The 24,878-nt window shown below is 44.9% G+C and overlaps 1 protein-coding gene across 4 annotated transcripts in view; it reads left to right on the plus strand.

Annotated features, from left to right (window-relative positions):
* The first annotated feature begins 6,619 nt into the window (after window positions 1-6,619).
* LOC119457802 (paired box protein Pax-1) overlaps window positions 6,620-24,878 on the plus strand; it is a 51,929-nt gene continuing 33,670 nt past the window's right edge. For 3 of the 4 annotated variants that reach the window (XM_049670466.1, XM_049670467.1, XM_037719533.2), the window contains exons 1-2: window positions 6,620-6,720; window positions 22,912-23,042. In XM_049670466.1, the coding sequence (XP_049526423.1) occupies window positions 6,717-6,720; window positions 22,912-23,042 (135 nt within the window). In that variant the 5' untranslated portion in view covers window positions 6,620-6,716. The remainder of the gene's footprint in view (window positions 6,721-22,911; window positions 23,043-24,878) is intronic. The other variant, XM_037719534.2, reaches the window with a different exon arrangement.

Genomic DNA, 24,878 nt, shown 5'->3' on the forward strand with positions numbered 1-24,878 from the left:
GGGGGTGGTAGGAAACCAACCAGTTGAAGGGGTACCAGTTAAAGGGGCGCAGTATGAATCACGATTATCGTGTAAAGGCGACCACTTACAAAAAATTGCAATGCTGATGAAGGAGAACAAGGGTGTTGCAAGGTCTGATGAGAGCATTGATGATAAAACACATTTGTTTGATGATTTGTTGCAACCTCAATTTGTGTTATGCTAGTGTAGCGTAGTTCACATCACAATAATAGCGCCTTCACCACGACAATCTATGAAATGTATAACATTAGAATTCCTTTAAATGCAAATGTTAACAGAATAATATGCATTGTTTTATTTTCCATTGTCCTTTAGGCTATTGATGGGCTACAATTCTTCAATTGCATGTACTTTTAAGTGTATAAGCAGCTATAAGTAAGGAGGTTATTAGCGCACTGTTGTTAGCTATATTTGCATTATGATTTGTTGAGCAAGTTGTCTGTGCATGTTTAAGTAACAGCTGAAGAAGTGGAATGGTGGTAACTCTAACCAGCCATTTTTTAAATTGCTGTATTTGGGATGTGGCTACTTGTGTTCGTTTGAGAGTTGTTTTGCCGTGTGTTATGAAATGCCTATGCTTTACACTTACTTGTTTACAGAAACAATCTTATGCATTGTGCATTTATTGCCATTCGTTTGCTGGTGTTTGTTTCCTGCCCCTTAATACATATCTCTCACGTTTGATGTTTTTTTCTTTATGCTTATTATATCATATTATTATATCTTTATGCTTATTATATCAGTGCTTTTAACAACTTCTTGCATTGTGAATGGTGGAACACTCATGACCGGACACCTCTTTGTGCTGTTTGTATTTCGCTCCACTTATTTTACATGATAAATAAATGATCATGCTTGTATGTTGTTTTTTCACCAACACGTTTTATTTCTTTTCTTAATCGAAATATAAAGCAGTTTTTTTAATTTTTCGACCATGATAAAATATCAGGACCGGTGATTACAACATTTTAACATCCTGTAAATAGTTGCGCATTAAGAACCAAAATACCTAGTCTCATCGTTTCTGCGTCGAAACCACGAGCAGCTTGAATAAGTGCTGGGCTTACTGACGCTTCTAAAAGACTGCTTGCTAAGGCAATTGCCTAATTACAATACAGCTAGTTTCAACAGTGCAGGTCCTAACACTTCACGTTCGCCTTAATCCGTTGTTAAAAGCCGCACCGAAGACATTTAGTAATGAATTTTGTCTTGCATTTATCCTACCTAAATCTCATTCAGAAATGGCATCGTTTTGCAGAGAAATCTGAAGCGCACGGAGCAGCTCAATTTCCTTTTCATTGTCATTAAGTATGCTACAGAAGCAGCCTTTTGCAATAACAATTTCATACTTTTGATCTCCGGATAAGATACTGCCCACAGTTTAACAGAAAGTGAACAGCTGTGCTCGGTGAACAATCTGGCGCTATGCGCAACGGAGAGTTGGCGCTTACTTGCGGGGGTGCAACAGCCCATATGTTTGCATCTGGTGATAAGTGGGGCCACTGGCGCTTTGTACGAATGCGCGATGTCTAATTTCAGGCAAATAATAAACAGCGGAGCCTACCGAAGTGTAGAGGCGAACGGCGATGACGAAGAAATATGGACCGAGACCGCCCAGCCGTGCACAGCGGACGCATTTCGACGGGGGCAAAATGCAAAACACCCGTTTATTTAAATTTAGGTGCATGTTAAAGGATCCCAGGTGGTCAAAATTAATCCTGAGTCCCCCACTACGGCGTGCCTCATAATCGTATCGCGGTTCTGGCTCAAAATCCCAGAATTTTTTTTTTTTTTTTTGGTCCGAGACCGCCGCAAGCTCCATTTTATGAGCGGCTTTTTTTTTTTTTTTTTTCGTCCCGGGCGCTCATATGGCAGAAGACGCAATCAGGCAGTTATTTAAGCATGTGGAATGTTAAAAATAGTTACGTGAAAGTAAACCGACGGTTGTGGAAGTTGAGAAAGCTAGAATACCGAGGCTACCCCACACACAACCACAGCGGTAGCGGCGTTAGCATGCCCTCCCCATGCATGGTTGCGCCTCTAGCGGCGGGCGCTGGCTCTATATGAAACTGAGGCGGCAGTTTCGTGACCAGAAAAGCATGGAAGGACTCTGGTCGTACCAAGCACCGGGTCGGCGCTCTCGCCCCAGGGGGGGGGGGGGGGGGGGGGGGGGGTAGTGCCACGAGACAGTGAAGGGGCGGCTACTGTCGGTCGGACGAAGACGACGGCGACGAAGTAGCCAGAGGCGCGTGACAGCCTTGCATCCGTCGCCAAAACCAATGTTTTCTTAAAACATATTAAGGTGAAACCTCATTCACACAATCGCCAACTATCCCAATTCTTTTGTGGAGAATCCGCGATGGTTGCTTTTCGGAAGTGGGGAGTTTCGCCTGGAATGACACAACTTCCATTGTAAAGCCAAAGTGTCCAACTGGGCGCTGATGAGGGCCCCTTTAATATTGTTGAGGGGCTCGTCAAAAAGTCATTTTTCATGGGGCCCTCTGGCAGTCGGGGACCCAGGGCTGCAGCCTGCTTATACCATAGGTTATTATGACTCTGGTTGTTGCCTCCTAAAAAAAGAGAGAGACAGAGAAAATGATAAATGAAAGCCAAGGAGGTTAACCAGTACTGAGTCCGGCTTGCTACCCTACACTGGGGGAAGAGAAACGGGGAGGGAAAGATTAGGAGAAGAAGAGAAAGTCTACTGTGGATATCGTTTTCTGCTCTAAATCACTGACGGCGACTCAGTCCGGATCAAGGACGGTCGCTCAATCCTGTAGTTTTTAAAAATAGCAGCAGCGCCTTTGTGGCCTTTTGCAGCTGCGATACGCGAGGCCATGGTCCCGAGATCTTGTTCAATGTGAACGGTTTTTTTATCCAGCTTATTAAGAGCTGTGCAGAGGTCATGTCTTTCGTTTTCAAAAGATGGGCAGTAGCACAGTAGGTTCGCAATGGAAGCAATACGAAATGATTTTTTTTTCCTGCTAACGTGATTGTGAATAATTTTATATTGATCCACTTACTGAATTCAACGTTCCATTACCTTTAGACAGAAGCACAGAAACCCTTATTCATCGCTTACGGCTGGGCACCTGCCTACACAAAACACTTTTTTACACCGAATAGGCCGCGCTGAAATGACTGAGTGCGATTGTGGCTTCGTTGAAGAAGACACATAATACTTTCTTCTAGAGTACCGCACCATTACGCACGAAGACGCCGAGTTAAATCGTCATTAATGGCATTAGATCGTGGACCTATCAATTTGAAGAAATGATTAGGGCCGTGGCCAACTATACGGCAATGCAAAACTGCGCCTTAATAGCAGTAAGACGTTTCTGGAAGACAGTGCCTTATTGGACTTTACTAACTCCGGGAACAAAATTGTTTCTAAATGAATTCTGTATTTTATTGTCAATCTGTATATGCGATATCATTATGGTTAGCATCGTTGCTTGAGTGTTTATTCGTTACCTGACACCATTGCTCGCATTATAGCTTTAAGTGTGCCTTTGTAATCTCGTCTTGTTATTTTGACTTGTGTGCGGCAACGCAACATTGATGCAACTATGTTATATATGTTATATGTTTTATGTTGCAATTGCATTTTCTATGTTCCACATATTGAAGAGCCCAGCCGTATAGCTGGCGCAGTATATTGGTGTGCGAAAATCTCCTTATATCATGTCTATAATAATAAAAAATACCAACTTAAATAAAAACGCAATATTAATAATTGAAAAGTGAATAGGCCAACTTATATTGGAACCGCACGAGAAATAAGAAGTAACGAAAACACATTTATGTCTTTACATTGTGGAAAAAATGCGTTTAACATGACAGCCTTCCAGCAACAGTAACAGAGTTCCTTTCGGGAACGACCCCAGTAGGTTGCCCCAAAAACGAAATATCGAGCGCAGATATAATAAGGACAATACACAAAAGGGATCATTCTCCGTATATCGCTATTTCGCATTTATACCTTCGGCTAAAGAGGAAAAAATTGTCCAATGATTCCACATCCCCGCATAACGTACTAAGTTCCGATGACGTGAACCAACCCACACCTATACTTAAGTGAGGTTTTAAGCGCCATATTCGACACAATAGAAGAGTAATCGGTACTTAGCACTGTCATAGATGGGAAACACGAACGGACATCTCCATAAGCAGGAATTTAGAACATTGCCCCTTCGCCATCTATGTTGAACTTCCGCAATACACCAACGTAACACAATGGGCAGCATTTTCAAAATTATATTTGAAATATCTGCCGAATTTCAACAACTTTCCGTTAGCAGCGTCGACAGGGTGCTTCCTTCTAATTAGGCATACGTATTTACGGCACTTGATCGGCACTTAGTGCTGCGTTATAGCCGTATTTTAGTATTGACCCCAACACTGCTATAATTGAAGCAATCATAGTGCTGACTAAGTACCGTAAATGCGCAAGTTATTAGAAGAAGGCAGTGTATCCTCGATATCGCTACCTGGAACTTGTCGAAACTCGGCCGACATCTTGAAATATATATATATATATATATATATATATATATATATATATATATATATTTGAAAAGGCCATCCAACGAGTTACGCAGGCGTAGTGCGGTGAAGTTCAAAAGATTGGCGAAGGGGAAATGACGAACATTCCTGCAGACATGGAGGGGAAAGCTAAATGTTCGTAGTCCGCTGCATGGCAAGAAGGGGCTGATTGTTGCGACCGAGAAATCGTTGTCGACCAGATCTTGCCACAGGAGACAAGGTATAAATTTCGGTACGCAGAAGCATATACGGGTCCACTAAGCACTGCCTTTGCCGGAATGTAGCGAATGATAACTTTCAAATGATAGCAAATGATAGCAAATGATAACAGTCTCATTGAGCGAGTGTCCACAGTGCCCAGGAATCGAGAAAAACATTTCTCTTTCTTTTTAAGCGACGCTTTACAGGCTCACAGGTTTCGGCGGTGGTGGTGGTGGTGTCACTCTGAATAGTGGGCCGATCCTGGCGATAATGCAGAAAGGGTCCAAGCTCAATGGCACCACATCATACCCCTGTCATGTGGGCCGATCCTGGTGATAGTGCAGAAAGGGTCCAAGCTCAATGGCACGTACCCCTATGGGCTCGGGGACCTGTAACGCGCCCTTGAACTGCCCTTGTCGCAGGTGGGACCAAAAGAGACAAAATCCCCAGCCATTACCCTGTCGAGAAAATGGAGGTAAGCGGAGCTTGCCGTCCGATTCGAGCGCGAGGGCTTCCGAAACCCAGGCGAAACGTGAGCGAAGAGCCGCGGACCTCGAGTTGCGGGAGCGGGATGTTGAGGCCAAACGTTATACGAAGAGCCGCCGACCCTGAGTTTAGGGCAAACGAAGCTGAACGCCTGCGACAATGTCGTCTTGCCACAAGCTTCACTTACCCCCCCCCCCCCCTTTTTTTTTTCTTCTTTTTTTTAACAAGAGGAGGAATGAAATAGTGTATCGACTGGTTCATCAGTAGTGAATTATTCGCATACTTTATATGGTGGCATAAGAACAGTGAGACGGTCGGCGAGCGCAATTATATAAGACACATTTGTTAGAAATTGTGTGCAGCAGGGCCAAGCGAATGGTCAAGAATTCGGCCACCAAAATGGCTGAGCAGTCCGGAAGACGAATAGCAAAGTTCCATTAGATAGATTCCGAGTATTAATATCGACTGCAGATCTTTTATCTTTCCAAGAGGCGTCCGTGGGCAATAACGCGTGTCAAGGAAAAAATTACGAAATACTCAGGGCTACTTGGAAAGCGCGCGAAAGCTGCAAATCGGTCGCTTCTCAAAATACTCCACATTCCAGAAACCTATCGCGTTCGCGCATGACTCTCGCCCAAGGCCAAACACGCTACCCGCGCCGCTTCCTTCTTCTAAATAAACGCCAAAGAAGCGCTCATCGCGTTCCGCAGATTGATCCAGTTACGGAATGCGGCGGCGAAAATTCCGCAAACTCTCCGGCAGGTCCCCGCTTTCGCTCAAGCATTTCGCGCTTTCTTACTACCCGACGTTTTTTTTTTCAGCGACGTCGGTGAAGGCCGGCAGCCGGTATCAAATGTCAGTTAAAGAACGCAGCTCTATTGGAGCTCCGAATCTACCCCGAAGCGTAATTATCACGAGTTATATAAAAGTTTCCGTCGCGCATACCTCCCATCCAATTGACAAAAACTCCGTCGCGCGGTTTATCTTATATCTTTTTCTCTCCTCTTTCACTCTCTTCAAAGGCGCTTCGCGAAGCTTCACAGAGAAAATCGCTGTCTGAAGGCTTGCGAAACCACAAAAAGAAAGAAAAAAAAAAAAAACGCCTTCCTCCCGCCCGCCCGTTCACATCAAACGACGGACGCGGAACAGGTGCGCGGAAAAAGCGGCGGCTCGCGTTTGCGAATGCTTCGCGAAGACGCGCCGGAGGTGGGTTGTCGCGAAGACGCCGGCCGCTGCCTCGAAGAGAGGCACGAGAGGCCCTCCCACCGGAGGGCGGTCGGTGGGTGGGGCCAGGGGGGCGGAGCCGGAGCTGCCTTGCGTCGCCTCTCCTCGCACGGCTTCATCTTCTGCCTCGCTTCATCGGCATCGAGGTCGCGGCATCGTCTCAGCCCGGGCGGAACAAGCGAGCCAGGCGCGCGCACGCAAGGCCGAGCGGAAAAGCCAGGAAACCAGCAGCGCCGGCCATGGGTGAGCACCTCGCGTCGACCCCGCAAGACAGAGTGCTTCTGCAGCGTAAACCGCCGTGCTCCGTGAACGATGACGCGCAATACCGCGAGGCTACTACTGTACTATGCAGACTAAAACACCCGGCTGGCTCGGAAGCACTGCGGCATTTTAACGCACCGCGCCATTTAACTCCGGGCTTGTGCGCACGTATATGTGTGTACGTGTGTGTGTGTGTGTTGCTACATAAGTCACGCGACGTGTGGCTGCGACTTCCGACTTCTACGGAGGTTGTTACTGCGGTTCACGGTCGGCCTTCGAAGAACGCAATCCCGGTGAGCGAATATGGAACGTTATATTTAGTATATCGCAGCAAAATTATTATCTATACAGGTGCAGCATTTAGAAATGGCATCAAACAATACGTATGGCCAAATAACCACCTTTGAGCGAAACCTTAATGCGAATGATAGCGGTGTAGGCGAAAATATCTGGCTCTCTGAGCGATGCAGCATGTTTATTACACGTACATAACTTCTTTCCGTTCCTGCCCGATATGGTCGTGATTGAAGTCGCATTTTCGCTCCAGTTTCTTCCCAGTTTGCTCCATGTTCATGTTCTGTCATGTACAGTTGACAACGTTAAGCATCTCAAACCTATTCGAAAAATTTTCGAATTCAATAGGACTGAATTGAATGTGACAGTTCTTGAATCCGTTATTCAAAGGTTATATGCGTATTCGCTCGGCCCTACCAACTATAAGGTTAAGATGAAACTGTAAGTTGCATATGCTCAGTCAACAATGGGGAAAAGCTTAGCAGCATCCTTTATTTACGCAGCTGCCACGATTAACGCGTAATGACTGCCGTTCGACTTTAACGCGCCATTTTGCAACTACCTAAGGTTTAGTTAAGCCATGGTGAGCCCAGCAACGTGACTAAAGGTATACGTAGATAGCCACCAGCCATTCTTGGTAACGCCTGAGAAAAGATCATTTCCGGTTATATAGTTGGTGCGACCTAATTAATATACTGTATATCAACATGCTCCGTCGTCACACGGCGCTCTGTGTCTATAATTATGCATGTGGTTTGTTGTGTCTCAAAACAGCACTCTGTGGCTATTAGAAGCAACAGCTAGAGGAGGGCTCCAGATTAAATTTGGCCATCTCCATGGGTTTCTTTTACGTGCAGCTAAACTTAAGTACACGAACGTGTTTGCATCCATCATCTGTCGGAACACAGCAGCCGCGACCCGGGATTCGAACTCACGTCCATCTATACTCACTGCTGCTCTGTGTCGTGCATGTGTGTCGTGTCTTAATTCTTCGGTCTTGTGGCCTTGCCTGAACGCGTCCTTAAGTTCATTACGCACGAGCGCGTGGTCGAAATGGGAGCTATACAATGTGGCCAGACGTTATACCTCGCGAAGCTGTAAGCATTGACTGTCCGTATATACACAAGAAGGCAGTGTATAGTGCGGTTATTATGCTAACTATACACTATACCAACGTTTGCGCGCCACTTTAAACGGCGAAAGGTTTCCCGGGTCGCACAGCAGAACTTTGTCCACACCTTTAAACCTTGCATGTCAGCTCTCGCCAACGCGAGAACGAACTTTCCCATGTGAGGCGCACAAGGCATGACAAGCTTTCCACAGACATCACAATGTTATGGTAAACATGACAGGGCGCGCATATAGTTGCAGGGTGTTCATTTTTAAGTTTTACGGGATTTTTAGAAATGGCCTGTGGCAGGTATCTTAATTCGTATCGTTGAGCTGGGTTATTCGATGAGGCGGACAATAGTAGCACGAGAAATCGAAACACGTATTCAACTAATGAACGAAAAATGACTAATTAACTTCTTAGTTAATTACTTTACGACACATATTGCAGTTTACGAATTGTAGCCGGTGAGCTTGTCAGGCGTATCCACTTGGAATGAATTTCCAGAATGACACCAGTTTGGAGATATGCGCCATCGAACTCGCCGTAAAGATGCACTGTTGTTCCACTTACTTTTTTACGAAAATGGTGTTTTATACATTGAAGCACCAAAGTAACTGGAACACCCATGTTGTTGTTCCACACTTTGGGAAATAATATCTCGAAACCGGTGTCATCCTGGAAATTAATTCCAAGTGGATGCGTCTGGCAAACTCCCCGGCTACAATTAGTAAATTGCAATACGTGTCGTAAAGTAATTAACTAAGAAGTTAATCTGTGAATTTTCGTTAATTATTTGAATATGTGTTTCGATTTCTCGTGCTACTATTGTCCGCCTCTTCGAATAACCCAGCTCAACGATAAGAATTATGCCGCCTGCCACAGGCGATATTTAAAAATTCCGTAACGCTTAATTTTGAACACCCAGTACGTCGCTTCAGCTAGTCCTTAGTACATTCGCTCACCATGTTTATCGCAACCAACATGAAGAGACGGTTGCTTTGGCCACCTATATTAACCTATAGCTTTCAGGGTCCGTAACATACCAGTCGGTAATAAAATCTGACTTTAAAAGCGATTCTCCTTGAGCCGTCTTCGGGTCTCAGGGGGATATACTGCATAAAGTGTTTTATATTATTTGTATTTTTAAACTATACAGAATTTTTAAATGTCGCGTGTGACAGGTCCCACAATTCTACTTCTTGAGTCGGATTACTCGAAGAGGCAGACATTACTTTCACGAGAAAGAAAACATGCTTAATGAACTAACAACAAAATTTTACTATTTAAGTGTTTAACTAGTAAATTTAGGCACATATTGAGTAATTCAGGCAACATATTCGCACAGCGTACTCGCTTGGAACGAATTCTGAGGATGGCATCAATTTCAAGATATGTGCCGTAAAAGTTGTGGTGAAAATGCACTGTTGCTCCACTTACTCTCTCTCTCTCTTTTTCAAGTTTCAGAACGTCGCTTTATGCACTGAAACTCAAAAATAACTGGAAAATTAATGTAATTCGTCGCACACACTAGGAATGAATACCTCGAAACCGTGGCCATCCTAAGAAATAATTCCAAGTGGACACGCCTTGCGAATCAACTCCCTGGCCAGAATTCGTAAATTACAATATGTGCCTCAAATGATTGAGTTAGACATCGTATAATTAGTGAAACTTTGTTAATTAGTCAATTATGCATTTCGATTTCTCGTGCGACTAATGCCCGCCATTTCGAGTAATCCAGCACAAGGTCTACAATAACACTGCTATCTACCGCTAGATATATTCTAGAAAAAAGAAGACACCAGAGTTTTATACAACGACGTGCTCCGTTTATCCTAATTTTAACTTTGCAGTAACGCCGCAGACAAATTGAGGCCGAATTCACAAAACGTTTCGCTCACATACAGGCCAGATTCGCTACGTCGTGACGTCACGAGCGGCTGTCATCTGTTCTTACGAACATTTCTGTATAGCGCAAGAAGTCTCATGTGTTCGCTGAGGCTGTCACTTGTAAAGTGCTTACCAATGCACTTGACATGTGCTGCATTTATGCGTCAGCGTTATCCAGTACATGTACATGATCGGGTTGTTCTAAATTTGTTTCAATCCAGTGTTGGACATTCGGGACCTTCCGATCTATGTGGCGCGTGGGGTAGTGCGCAGAAAACATCTTCCGAGTTACGAGCAGTGGATCCGACCGGTGGCTTGTCTATATACACTAGAGGACCGTCGTGCAGCCTCCCAGTCCCTCCTGGCTTTTACCAGGGAACCCGGGCTTTTACACCGGTTGTAGGCCCTGATATATACTCGCACGGAGCCTTTCACTGCCGACACACTTTTTGGCCTTCCCCATTACTCGTATTAGGCCCAAAGAGGTATCCAACAAATGAAACATTTATTCAATCAATCAATTCGACGCAAGTGGAAATTGGAAGACTATATAGCGTGCGGTGATTACGATGAAAGAGAATGCCGTCATATAAGCTTTAACAGCGCAGACGATATAACATACACAAGCGGCGACCTGACCTCATTGACGAGTTTGGCGTCATTGACGTGTTTAGTGCACGGAGAACTTTGCGTGCCACGTGACGATGTACACCTGGAAAAGTTATGTTAAAAGTTATGTTAAGTGTGTTAGTTGAAAGTTTAAAGCTTCCATCACGACGAGCAACGCATCCGATTTTCTTCGAACGATGGGGACGAGTGTTCTTCGTTCACTGTTCCAAGTTCGTGGCTATCAATTCCCAGTGCCCTTTCCCGGAGTCGCACGTCGAAGTTTGAACCCATCCTTTTAATGACACACGTATATTTGTGGTATACGTATATATGCTACCTTCTTCTGTCACAGCATTGCTTTTGCAAGCTTAGGAAAAATTTCGCCAAGTTCGGACTGACCCGATATACCTCGCTTTTCCGGAAAACTGTATATGGCACTTGGAAGGACTAAATTTCATCCTCGTATTTTTTGATGCAGTGGCGATGCCGTCGTTATGAGAGCTTGCTTTTTTCCTTAGTTCGTCACGAGGGTTTGCTTCTTTCATTAGGGTCTGCCCAGAAATACGAGAATAACGTTGCTCTAATGCGGCTGACCATTACAATCGATGTATCGTGATATAGCATGGATCGTGAAAGGGGTACTAAAATGACATGTCTTATTTCTTCGAGGTAAATGAAGATCGAAATTCCTTAACCCAAGAAAAAATGTATACTGACAAACGTGAGAGCGCTTCTAACAATTTTCTGTAATACTCGTTTCTACGAACCAGGGGCCAGATTCACAAAGCTTTTCTTTCGTAAGTTCCCTTTGCCATTGGCTGGCCTCATTCGGTAATGATATGTAAAGCGAAATGATTGGCTAAAATTTTCTCCTACGAATCATTCTATTGCGTAACAACGTTTTTGCGAATTGGGGCCAAGAATTCGAATTCACAAATATGTTTTGTTCGTAAGCGCCCCTTGCTGTTCCAGCCGCCTTCTCCCTATGTAAGAACACTTGCACCGTCAGTATTGGTTAGAGTTTGCTCTTACATAGAATTCTAGCGTAAGAACGTTTTTTTGTGAATTGTACGGGCCCAGTTTCGGTATACCCACAAGTTGGATGCGCATTGACGTCACTCTGCACTGTCTCGCTCCATTTCTGCGAGCGCAGCGCTCCAAGTATCCATTCGGCGTTCCAGTTATAAATCATAAATTATATCGAACGACGTTTCCAGACATTTTAACGTCTTATTAGATACGCAGAGCAACAAATATGCGTGAACTATGTTCCAGTGAAGTAGACACTGCTGTCCGGAACACTGTCCCCGATAACAGTGACTATTTTAGTGAAACGCAGTTCAGCATAATGTTACGTGAATTTAAAAAATTAGAAAATCAATATATGAAACGTTTTATATTTATTTATTTATTTACAGCGGCACAGGGTAAAATATACACAAATGCACATTATATATATTAGTTAAAAACAATCTCATCTCACCATCTTATCAACACATTTGAAATACATAAGCTAACAATGGTAGTTGAAGCCTCAATACGCACATTATTTGCAAGTATCGCGCTTGTACAGTAATAACCTAACTTATAGAATACGTTATTAAAAAACATGGCTCAAGGATTAGGTGCGGTTAACTTAAAGCAGTTTTAAATAGAGCTGGGTTACTTATACTAACTATACTGCATGATGCAGGCAGACCGTTCCGTTACATGCCTTGGGTAAAAAAAGGAATAATTGTGAATGCGTAAGTGTGTTAGAGTTTGGCACATGTACCTCGTGCATTTAACCTCAACATGAATTGAGATTAATGGAGCTGATTAATCCATGTTAACCAAAGCGCGATTGTTTCCTCCATGAGGTTGAGAGTAGAGGGAGGTTTAACGTGGCATTCAGTTGTGTTATATATACGCTTGCATGGCGTGCGATGGTAAGTGGTATATTATATGAATCGAATGGAACGATTCTGAACGCTTTCAAAGCAGTTTGTTAAGGTGGAATGATGTGGGTCCTGTAGTGATGATGCGTATACTATGACTGCAGTAGACGAAAATGTGTTGTGTATAACAAAAGCTTAAGCGTTAATTGTGCAAGCGGGAAGTTCCTGCGAAGGTAAACCCCTCTAGTTCGCGATTGGCTTTTGACGTTATAATTTCGATGTGTCGTTTCCATGACAGGTTAGGGACGCCGATATATTTGTAGTTTCTTACGCTCTCTAAAGGATGTCTATCAGGTAAATATAGTCAGGGCAAGCTTCATTCCAATGCAGGAGATTCGAATCAATTTACATTTCTTTAACGTTAAGTTCCATATCTGCCCTACACGAGACCAGTCAAGCAATGTGTTTAAGTCATCCTGAAGAGAGGAGACGTTAGAGTCCTTAGTAATATTACCTACATTAAGCAGTCACATGAAAAGCAGACAAAACTTAGATGAAACGTTATCAGGCAGGTCATTATTGTGAATCATGTATAAGAATGGCCGAAGTACTGACCCTTGTGGAAGGCCCTGCAGATTGAACTGGTGTTAAGGTTGAGTTAACTTCATTATCATTAACTAACTGAACTCGGGACATTATAAAAACCAACATAACATTCAGGTTCATTAGGGTCAATATTTAGTGCACTAAATTTACATAGCCGCAATGTATGGAGTATACTTGTGTAATGTAAGTAATGTATTGCCCCTTAGGGCCTTTATGGGTAAAATAAATGATGATGATGATGATGATGATGATGATGATGATGATGATGATGATGATGATGATGATGAATTTGTCGAATGCCTTAGACGAATCAAGAACTACGCAGCCGGTAAAAATCCAGCGTCTAGATTGGAGTGCACTTTCGTCAATGAAGTAAAGAGCCTGGTTTTCGCAGGATAACTTTTTGCGAAAACCATGTTGGCTGGGAGTAAACAAGTTGTTCGATTCCAGATAACTTATAAACTGAGAGTAAACAACATGCTCCACTATTTTACATGTGAACTTATCTCAAAGAGCTGGGCCTATAATTCGAATGGTCATGGGTCTCACTAGATATTTATGAATTGTAATTATTTCGGTCATTTTCCAATCCAGAGGCATCGTGCCGCAGTGAAGCGACTGAGAAAGAAAAAAATAATTTCAATGTGACATAGTAACATTCATAAATAACTTACTACACGACCAATTTAATTCGAATTTATGTATAATTGATTTTGTTGCCGCTACAAATTAAATACTACGGTATCCATCTGAGAGTACTTTTTCGGTTGCACTTCGAGAAGACGAGTAACATGCGAAGGCGGTGCAAAATAATGAACATACGTTGCATTTAGCACATCAACACATGCCTCATTACAAAAAGCATCCCCGGATGGTGTCAATTAGTGCGAGTTTCGCACTGTTATTTCCTTCAGTACCACTCCAGATATTTTACTGTTAGCTTTTAATAGCTTGAGGAAGGTAACATTGATTGATTGATTGATTGATTGATTGATTGATTGATTGATTGATTAATGGTCGGTTATGGCCAAAGACCGCCATGCAAAAGACACTGAATGGATTCTCGATGGCAAAAACGCGACAAATGTCAGTGCTGCGAATCTGAATAGCGAATGGCAGATGTAATTTGGCTGTAGAGATGCCTAAGAATTAGTTGCTGTGAAGTGCGTAAAATATAACAGGTGTTAAAATAATGGCAATGGCTAGTGATGTACGCTAATGCAGGGTAACATGGTAGAAGGAAAACTTCGCTGGCCTTAGGATAGAAACCTATATAGGTAAACAGAAGTGTATACCATATTAACGCGATAGCGTTAAGGGCTCCGTATCGCAGAAAATCCAGCGTCGGCGTAAGCGCCGGCGTCGTTGACGGAAATAATCATGCCGAACCGAATCATCACGAACCATCCCGACCGGGCAGGTCCTTCGAGTGGCGCAAGGCGTTAGTGAACAAAAATTAAATTTCTCAAAGTAAAATCCGTCAGAAAAATTGTAAAGTACGACTTAACCAAAACCTACAGGCGAGATATATCGTCGGATTCAAATTTGAATATGCGAGAAAAAAAGCCTGATAAGAAGCCAGGGATCTTTGAATGTTATCGCGTTCCACTCTTAAAGGCGAAGCTTAAGTGTCCTCCAATTTTTTTTGCTCTTTTGAGCGGAAGGCCGTTTCAGTTAGGTAAGTGGAAAATATTTGCAAAAATTGCACGCCTGTATGATAGCTGTAACCTAAATGGAACTATATATTGACACTGTAGATTGAAGAGATTGTACGAACCATGTTAGTGTTGGTTTTTTTAGCCCTATATAGGAAAGCACCCCGGCATGCAGTTGGTGTCTATGTACGGTGACGAACAGCTTCATGGAAGAGTGAGCTGCCCGTGTTCACAGTCCCGCATGGTATATATATATATATATATATATATATATATATATATATATATATGAGCGCGTGCCCCTGAGTTGCTGCTGCGTCTCCATTGCACGCCTTGCACGCCCGCGCCCGTGTTATCTCGCGCGAGGGCGTCGCGAGATAAGAGCGCCTCGTCGTCTCGACAGGCGCTGTGACTGATGAGGGGTCGACATCGCGACGGGGACTGGCGCGAGCCGGCGCCGAATGGCCCCGTCCCGCGAGACCTCGTTAAGGGAATGCTCGCGAGGGGCGCAAACGGCCAATTCGAAATACGGTGTATATACTAAATACCGGGTGTTTCAGCGAACACTTCGAAAAATGTTTTAAAGGTTGCCTGTGGCAGATAGCACAATTCTAGTTCATGAGCAGGTCTACTCGGAGAGGCGGACATTATACTTGCAAAAAACAAACAAACAAAAACTGGAATGCATAATCGACTAATTTACAAAATTCCCTGATTCAGTTTTTTACTAATTACCTTACAGCCCACATTGCAATCTACAAATTCTAGCCGTGGGAGTCGCAAGGCGGTTTCACTTCGAACGAATTCTCGGGATGACACCAATTTCGAGATATTAATTCCGAGAGAGAGAGAGAGATTCAACTTTTACTGGTGCCAGCAATTCACGAGGGCGGACGTAGCCTCCCTCCGCCTAGCAGACGGCTGAGATCCCCTGAGTCTCAGCGGCTGCCTCGGCTAGCTGGACGGCCCATACCTGGTCTTGCTGGTCTGAGCTGAGCAGCAGGGTCTCCCGTGCACTGCTGCCGGTTTTGAATTTCGCGGCCCTCGAAAGGAGCGGCCTTCGAGCATGCCCATAGAATATGTGGCAGATCCGCCCTACCTTTACATAATGTGCATTGATCGCTGTATTGCCCTGGGTAGAATCTGCTGCAGGCCACCGGGTTTGGATACATGCTTGTTTGCAGAAGGCACCAGCCACCGCCTGTTTCCTGGTTAGCGCGGGACGAGCTGCGGAGAAATGCGTTGGCGTTAAACTCGCTTTTGTGCCATGCATAAAACGACCTTTTGTTAACACGACCTTTTGTTAATAGCCGCATGCATGCGGCCCGCGATTTTAGCGGACCACTGTCGAGTTTGGGGTTGTATATCTGGTGTGCTGAAGCTCCAATCATGAGGATGTCAATGTGATCAGAAAAAACGACAATTTTCACACCAAAAACAACACATGACTCGAACCATTACGTTGGCAGTGTCAGACACATTGCAAAAAAAATAATAATAATAACATGGGAGAGCGTATAGGATCTCTTGCTAGAAGCAGATAAGAAATAGGCGCACGACCACCGAATACTTTCATCGAGTCAAGCCCGTTTCACATGGTGCAATTTTGCAGTGCGTTTTTCGCAGCTGCGATTTCCGCAGATGCGAAATTCGCAATGCCGTTTCACATGGATCTACGGCAGCTGCGTTTTTCATATACTCGTTAAGCATTCTGACTGGCGATAACGTATGAGCGAGCCGCCTCTTATTGGTCGTCTGCTTCCACCGCTACAGTGGCTACCAACGCATCTGCGTTTTTCGCAGAGAAGTTCAGCACGCCGAACATCGAAAAAACGCACGCACGAAGGGTCCGGCGGCCTATTTTTCCCAGCTGCGAATTCGCACGTGTGAATTCGCAGACAATATCGCAGCATGTGAAACGGGCTTAAATCAACGTCAATTCCGCATATATCTGGCGCAGCCTCCGTAATTGAATCGCTGACGATGGCGCCTGCGAACAGACGCTTTGATTTGGTACGTTCGCCTTAGTTTTCAACCTTGGCAAGTGTTTGCTTTAGTTTTTGGTGCGCTGTGAGTAAGCGTCAGTCAAGGTTATTTGGATCTAGGAGCATGCTGGCGCCAACGACGTCGTTCGGGTCTTTCTACTACGCCAATACAAATAACATAGCAAGAAAAAAAAGTTTCATTCCTTTGACGGCAAAGGGTTGCTTATTACGGGATAAAATCAATTTGTTTTTTTGTTTTCCTGCTCGTTCGTCAGCGCTGGAGCATCTGACTATGATGTCACGGATTTCAATGTATGCACTCGTGTGCGCGCGGGCCGCTCTGGCGCGCGAAAAGTTCTCGAGACTTGCTCGATTGAGTTTCTGGCTCCTTTAGAATGCAACGTATACATTCATTGATAATCAATAAACAACGAACCAAACCCGAGTAACCACGTTGTCGAGATCGATGACATTACGGCGAGCTGGGTATATATCATCATCATCAGCCTATATTTATGTCCACTGCAGGACGAAGGCCTCTCCCTGCGGTCTCCAGTTACCCCTGTCTTGCGCTAGCTGATTCCAATTTCCACCGGCAAATTTCCTAACCTCATCACCCCACCTAGTTTTCTGCCGTCCTCGACTGCGCTTCCCTTCTCTTGGCATCCATTCTGTAACTCTAATGGTCCACCGGTGATCCATCCTACGCATTACATGGCCTGCCCTGCTCCATTTCTTTCTCTTGATGTCTGTTAGAATATTGGTTATCCCCGTTTGCTCTCTGATCCAAACCGCTCTCTTCCTGTCTCTTAACGTTACGACTAACATTTTTCGTTCAATTGCTCTTTGTGCTGTTCTTAACTTGCTATCGAGCTTCTTCTGTTAACTTCCAAGTTTCTGCCCCATATGTTACAAACATGAAAGTCACGGGTCGATAAGTCAAGGCTATAGGGAGGATGCTCCAGTGGCGTTCAACCCATGTTCGTGAATTTCGCACATGTGGCATGTAGCGGCGGTTTAACCTTAGTAAGTTTAACCTTACTCAAAAGCTATGCAGCGTTGATTATGCGACAATCGTGAAAGGAATCAATGTGGGAAATGCCGCGCTGGTCCCCAAAAACAGTTACAAGCAAGCTTGCCAGCTCACAACCAAGTCTTGGCTTTGACAGGTACTGCCTTAGCTTTCTTTCTTCACTCCATGCATGCTTACTTGTTTCGAATCAGGAAGCATATAGTGGTGCACCACGGTTTCATCGCAGGTAACGACGCGATTTAAAAAAAATGCATCCATTTATTGTGCAAACCGCGCTGACAACCGGTCACACGCATGCTCGTCTTCTGCAAGTCTGATATGCGAGGCCCAACGTGCAGACACTACGAGTCCCATAGGTCCTTTGCGATTATGAAATAAGTGATTTCATATAACAATTATGCGTATCTTAGAACAAATTTTGGAAGCCTTCAAACGTCTGCCGCCTTCCAGAATAACATGAATGGCTTCAATCTTCTGCTCCGTATAAGGCCCGTTCTTGGGCGACAATCACGGTTCTCATTTTCAACCTCTTTCACGGCCTTCCATAAATTCCTTATTCCAGGGAATAACACACACGGCCTTGAGAGTGTTTGATCCCCGAAATGTGCCGTCAATCTGTGCAGAATTTCATTAGGTTTTACACCTTCACTAGCAAGAAACTTTGTAATATTACGTTGCGAAATCAACGGGTGTATAACTCTTCCTAAGCCATCGTATGACGGACTATACAGGGTGTTTCACCTAACTTGGGCCAAACTTCAAAAATATGCGAATGGCTACGTAGCTGGACAGAACCAAGGTAATGTTGTTTGCTGTCGCTTGGAAATACTCAGATTATTATTATTTTTTTTTGCATTCAGCCTAATTAAATTATTAGTCTAAATAATCAACTTATCAATTATTATCATTAGATGAAAAGTGTCAATGAGAAAATTGTAGAGCGACACGAGAAACTCCCGATACAGCTTTCTGTTGCTCAATACGGGACAGCTTTCTGTTGCTCAATACGGGCTACATAAAAGTGTATTTTCCGAGTCCCATAAGTGAAAGATGCCCACGACTACACGCAAAGTGCCTAGAGCGGCCAGTCGCGCGGATTACTCGAACTTGCACATAGATCGCAGTATGATGACGTCACGCAATCACAATAACGCCGCGGCTCATGTGGTTCCTCCGTGACCATCGTGAAACATTAATGCGAAAAACTTGCTTTTAATTTGTCCCGCATGGTTCACCGGGTCTTTCTTGGCCCAAGATTTCTGGATAAATAGCGTATGACTCTTGTATGATTTGGTTTGTATAGTTGTCGCCACTGGACCGCTTGCGATCTATTGAGTTTTGTGGATGGGGTGGTGGATAAGTGAATCTTTGCATCTTGTAATGGTTGGTGATGTCGTTGAGCCTGGTTTGCGAGTCGCTGATTATATATATTATAGCGGCATTGGTTTGTGCAATGGCTAACGCTATAGCCACTTTTTCCGCCGTTTCGATGCGTGTCGTGTTTATATTGTCAAGCTCGTGCAGCCCTGTCTGTTGTGGTTAACTACTGCTGCGACAAAGCTACGTTTGTGTTTGTAACGTACAGCGTCTACGAAGACCGCGTCCTTGTCCTTTCCGTAGTTCTTCGCCATGTCCCCTTTTTGCCCTGCTTCTTCTCCTACCCTCGTGGTGTACAGGATGCATATTCTTGGGCAGTGGGGGTACCGGGAGTTTGGCACTTATTTCCTTGGGTATGTCCCGTTTGTTTCCGCGTTGTGTGTGGTAGCGGACGCCTAGTTTATCTAGGATGTGTCTCTACCAGCCTTGGTCTTGGAGAGGCGCTCGTATTGTGCTATATACGTTGCGCTTCTATTAGCTCCTCTAGCGTGTTGTGCAGTCCCAGCTCTAGGAGTTTCTCTGTGCTCGAGCTTAGCATGAGTCTGATCGCCTGTTTATATACCTTCCTAATCAGGCCGTCTAGTTTCTTCTTTTCTGGGGCGTACCATCTGTGGTACGCCGCCATGTACGTGATTTGGCTGATGACAAACGCATGGATGATACTCATGACGCTTGCTTCTTTTGTGCCCTCGTGCCTGTTGGTGATTCTCTTGATCAATCGCAGTGTTCCACAGTGCTCCATTTTTGTTTTTCCGTCAGGTCGGGGCAATCCGTGGCAAACAAGACAAACGACGCCTTCCACTGCTCGTTCGAGAGTGCTCCGGTTATAAGCGATACACATGTCGCGCAACACGGCAATTGAGATTTTATGCGACAATTAGTGAACTTTATGGCATACGATAACGAAGCCTTCCGGTCTCTGTTGCACAGCCCGCGCTTTATTAAAGCAAATAGCTATCTTTAGCTCTTTTCGTCCGTTTTCGTGGTCTGTGGCTGGCGATCCGTAATTAGTGGTAGGTGGGTACCAGTCACGGTGGTCAGACTTTCTCCGTTGATAGGCCACGTGCTCTCGCGTAAACGAGTTGCGAGGGGAATTCGGCGCCAACAAAGTATATTAGAGGGGAGACAAAATGAATTTTTGATGCGAACGTTGTTCTCACAAACTTATGAGCGCAATATAGGCAGCAAAATATCGTCAAACTTCATTAAGCAGACAGGGCTATTCCGGAGGTTAGGCTATGGGCGACATTGCGAAGGCGCAGCCTCGCTCCGTTAAAAACACGCCTTCGTGTGTAATGTCGTTGTGCGTGTATGCGAACAGCCATGTGCCTCCTGGCTCGTGCTGTCGCGGGAGAGCTTTGGGTCGTCTGAAGGTTTAGACGCTGTGGTGGAGCGCTCTGAAATCACTGTTCTCCTCCTCCTGTACCACCGCGCCTCTCTCTCGTTAGGGGTCCGGTACTGCTGAAGATGTGCCGGTTAACGGGTCTTCTCTCTGCGGAATTACGCATTGCAACAACAAACGCTACATCAATGCATTCTCACGGCAACACATATCATTGCATTCTCACGGCTTTCAAGCCCATCATTGTTTTAAAAATTACTAGGGGTCCCTTATGCTACAACTAAGACGACTCGAAGGCGAAAGTCCGAGCGCCGCTAACTCAACGACACGACGACCACTTTGCAAAGTCATTTTTGCGAGTCATCCTTATTTTACCAAACTCGGGCCATGACTCGGCACTTCTTTTTCTTGTTTTTTTTTTTTTTTTTTTTGCTGAGTCGTCGTCAAAGTAATTTTTGCGAGTCATCCTTATTTCACCAAACTCGGACCGCGACTCGGCACTTTTCTTTTGCTGAGTCATCGTCACTCTGAACCCATATTTTGCAGTCATTTTTGCAAGTCATCCTTATTTCACCACACTTGGACCGTGACACGGCACTTTCTTTTTTTGCTGAGACATCGTCAAAGTCATTTTTGCGAGTCATCCTTATTTCACCAAACTCAGACCGCGACTCAGCACTTTCTTTTTTCTCAGTCATCGTCGAAGTCATCTTTGCGAGTCATCCTTATTTCACCAAACTCGAACCGCGACTCGGCACTTTTCTTTTGCTGAGTCATCGTCACTCTGAACCCATATTTTGCAGTCATTTTTGCAAGTCATCCTTATTTCACCACACTTGGACCGTGACACGGCACTTTCTTTTTTTTCTTAGTCATCGTCAAAGTCATCTTTGCGAGTCATCCTTATTTCACCAAACTCGGACCGCGACTCGACACTTTTCTTTTGCTGAGTCATCGTCACTCTGAACCCATATTTTGCAGTCATTTTTGCAAGTCATCCTTATTTCAGCACACTTGGACCGTGACTCGGCACTTTCTTTTTTTGCTGAGACATCGTCAAAGTCATTTTTGCGAGTCATCCTTATTTCGCCAAACTCGGACCGCGACTCAGCACTTTCTTTTTTCTTAGTCATCGTCAAAGTCATCTTTGCGAGTCATCCTTATTTCACCAAACTCGGACCGCGACTCGGCACTTTTCTTTTGCTGAGTCATCGTCACTCTGAACCCAGATTTTGCAGTCATTTTTGCAAGTCATCCTTTTCACCACACTTGGACCGTGACTCGGCACTTTTTTTTTTGCTGAGACATCGTCAAAGTCATTTTTGCGAGTCATCCTTATTTCGCCAAACTCAGACCGCGACTCAGCACTTTCTTTTTTCTCAGTCATCGTCGAAGTCATCTTTGCGAGTCATCCTTATTTCACCAAACTCGAACCGCGACTCGGCACTTTTCTTTTGCTGAGTCATCGTCACTCTGAACCCATATTTTGCAGTCATTTTTGCAAGTCATCCTTATTTCACCACACTTGGACCGTGACACGGCACTTTCTTTTTTTTCTTAGTCATCGTCAAAGTCATCTTTGCGAGTCATCCTTATTTCACCAAACTCGGACCGCGACTCGACACTTTCCTTTTGCTGAGTCATCGTCACTCTGAACCCATATTTTGCAGTCATTTTTGCAAGTCATCCTTATTTCAGCACACTTGGACCGTGACTCGGCCCTTTCTTTTTTTGCTGAGACATCGTCAAAGTCATTTTTGCGAGTCATCCTTATTTCGCCAAACTCGGACCGCGACTCAGCACTTTCTTTTTTCTTAGTCATCGTCAAAGTCATCTTTGCGAGTCATCCTTATTTCACCAAACTCGGACCGCGACTCGGCACTTTTCTTTTGCTGAGTCATCGTCACTCTGAACTCATATTTTCAGTCATTTTTGCAAGTCATCCTTATTTCACCACACTTGGACCGTGGCTCGGCACTTTCTTTTTTTGCTGAGACATCGTCAAAGTCATTTTTGCAAGTCATCCTTATTTCATCAAACTCGGGCCATGACTGGGCACTTCTTTTTCTTTTTTGCTGAGTCGTCGTCAAAGTAATTTTTGCGAGTCATCCTTATTTCACCAAACTCGGACCGCGACTCAGCACTTTTTTTTGCTGAGTCATCGTCACTCTGAACTCATATATCGCAGTCATTTTTGCAAGTCATCCTTTATTCACCAGACTCGATCGGACCACGAGGTTTCGATAGCGTAGCGAGAGCGCACTCTGAAATAATTTAACCGTGGTCGAGGATGGCCAAAAGCCATCGCGTCGCCGTTCGTTCCCGCAGCGAATGCATGGGTGTGTACGCGTGCACTGGCAGGTCACCGAATTGTGGGCCGTTTCGCCGCAGCAGCTCCGGAGCCGTGGTCCGCGTCCGAGGCGAGGCTCACCGGTGTCCACCCTGCACACACCCACCCGCACCACCAGGTCCAGCAGACGCCGTCTCACCAGCCGCAGCAGCCGCAGCAGCAGTATGGAGAGGTCAGTCGTTGTGGTATAGTCATTAATATTATTATATTGTTGTTGTTATTGCTTTATTGCTATGGCAATTATACGGACACTCCTCCAGGCACATTTCCGCCGTCGCCGTCGCCGTGAGGTTCAGTTCTACGTCGTGCCTGCCAGCCCGGGCGGCTGTATCTTGAAAGCCACCTGTGGCGGGGGCAGAGTTTACCGCTGCGCTGTGTTTTCGCAGCTTAGTTCGCGTTGATGCGAGCGGCGGTACGAAGGTCAATTCGCTCGTTGCGGCTGCCGCGTTGATTACTCACTACAGCGTTCTGACAGCGAGTTTCCGTGGTCATCGAGTGAGATGCGTTTATGTTTGCTCGTGCACGCGTGACACCACGCTTGTTAATTTAGTTAGTATGCCCATGTTTACAAGTTTATACGGCCGATAAGACTGCTATCCTTACTTCGTATAGCTGTCCACTAGTTTGTTATCGCAATCGATGCTTCGCCGTGTGCGCGAAACTACGGCTTCTTATAACTTCTTGGTTGATTACTTTACGAACCATATAGCAATTTACGAGTTGTAGCCAGTGAGCTTGTCAGGCACTTGGAATGAATTTCCAGAATGACACCACTTTGGAGATATCATCATCAGCCTATATTTATGTCCACTGCAGGACGAAGGCCTCTTCCTGTGATCTTTGGAGATATGCGCCATCGTAAAAACGCACTGTTGTTCCACTTATTTTTTTACCAAAATTCTGTTTTATACATTAAGCACAAAAGTAGCTGGAACGCCCACGTAGTTCGTCCCACACTTTGGGAAATAATATCTCCAAACTGGTGTCACCCTAGAAATTCATTTCAAGTGGATACACCGTCTTGCAAACTCACCGGCTACAATTCGTAAATTGCAATATGTGTCGTACAGTAATTAACTAAGAAGCTCATAAGTCACTTTTTGTTAATTAGCTGAGTATGTGTTTCGATTTCTCATGCTACTAATGTCCGCCTCTTCGAATAGCCCAGCTCAACGATAATAATTATGCTCCCCTGCCACAGGCGATTTAAAATTTTTTTCCGAAGCTTAATTTCGAACACCCGGTATATCAAACTTTTTTGTGATCCCCTTCAGATTCGATATACCCGGGTTCGACTGTAATAGCCCTCACTTCGTCTTCGTATAGAGTAGCAGTCAGGCAAAACGCGTTCGGCCATGACTAATCGCCTCGCGCGTCTCATCGAGTTGCATCGTAACGAGGCCTCTTGCGGCACACGGGCCCTCCTTTGTACGTCGAGGCCAAGGAGATTCGTCATCTCGAACCGTTACGTGCGCAAGGCATGCGCCCGAGAGAACGAACTTTTTATGGCTCGGTGCCTACGCACTGCAGCTCCCGTGGCAGATGGTGGTAGGCGTCGTATATATATATATATATATATATATATATATATATATATATATATATATACTGCGGTTCGCGCAAAAGGGACGGAAGCGTTAAAGAAAGAAAGTAACGTAATCTCTGTGTCGGCTGTACGCTTATTACGGCGTGCTAAATCGTGCTTTCGGCGGTCGTCGTTTGTAGTAGTATGCGTATACTCTGCATACGGGAGTTCGCGTAGGCACACAGGAAATACGGCTGTTACGCGGTGCTCGCACTCTTTCGCTTTCCTGTCTTAAGATGCACTGGGGTCGAGGGGTTTGCACCCGCGTGTACAACGCGCTGGGAGTTGGCTAGAGGTCATGCGCAACACCCTACACCCCCCAACCTCCCACCAACACTTTTATACTTTACCCGTTTTAGTAGTCGAGCGGTGGCGAAAACTTTGCGTGGGAATTAAGGGCTGGCTGAAGAATATAATCTCTGC

The sequence above is a fragment of the Dermacentor silvarum genome, chromosome 7 (assembly GCF_013339745.2).
Source record: "Dermacentor silvarum isolate Dsil-2018 chromosome 7, BIME_Dsil_1.4, whole genome shotgun sequence".
NCBI lineage: Eukaryota > Metazoa > Arthropoda > Arachnida > Ixodida > Ixodidae > Dermacentor > Dermacentor silvarum.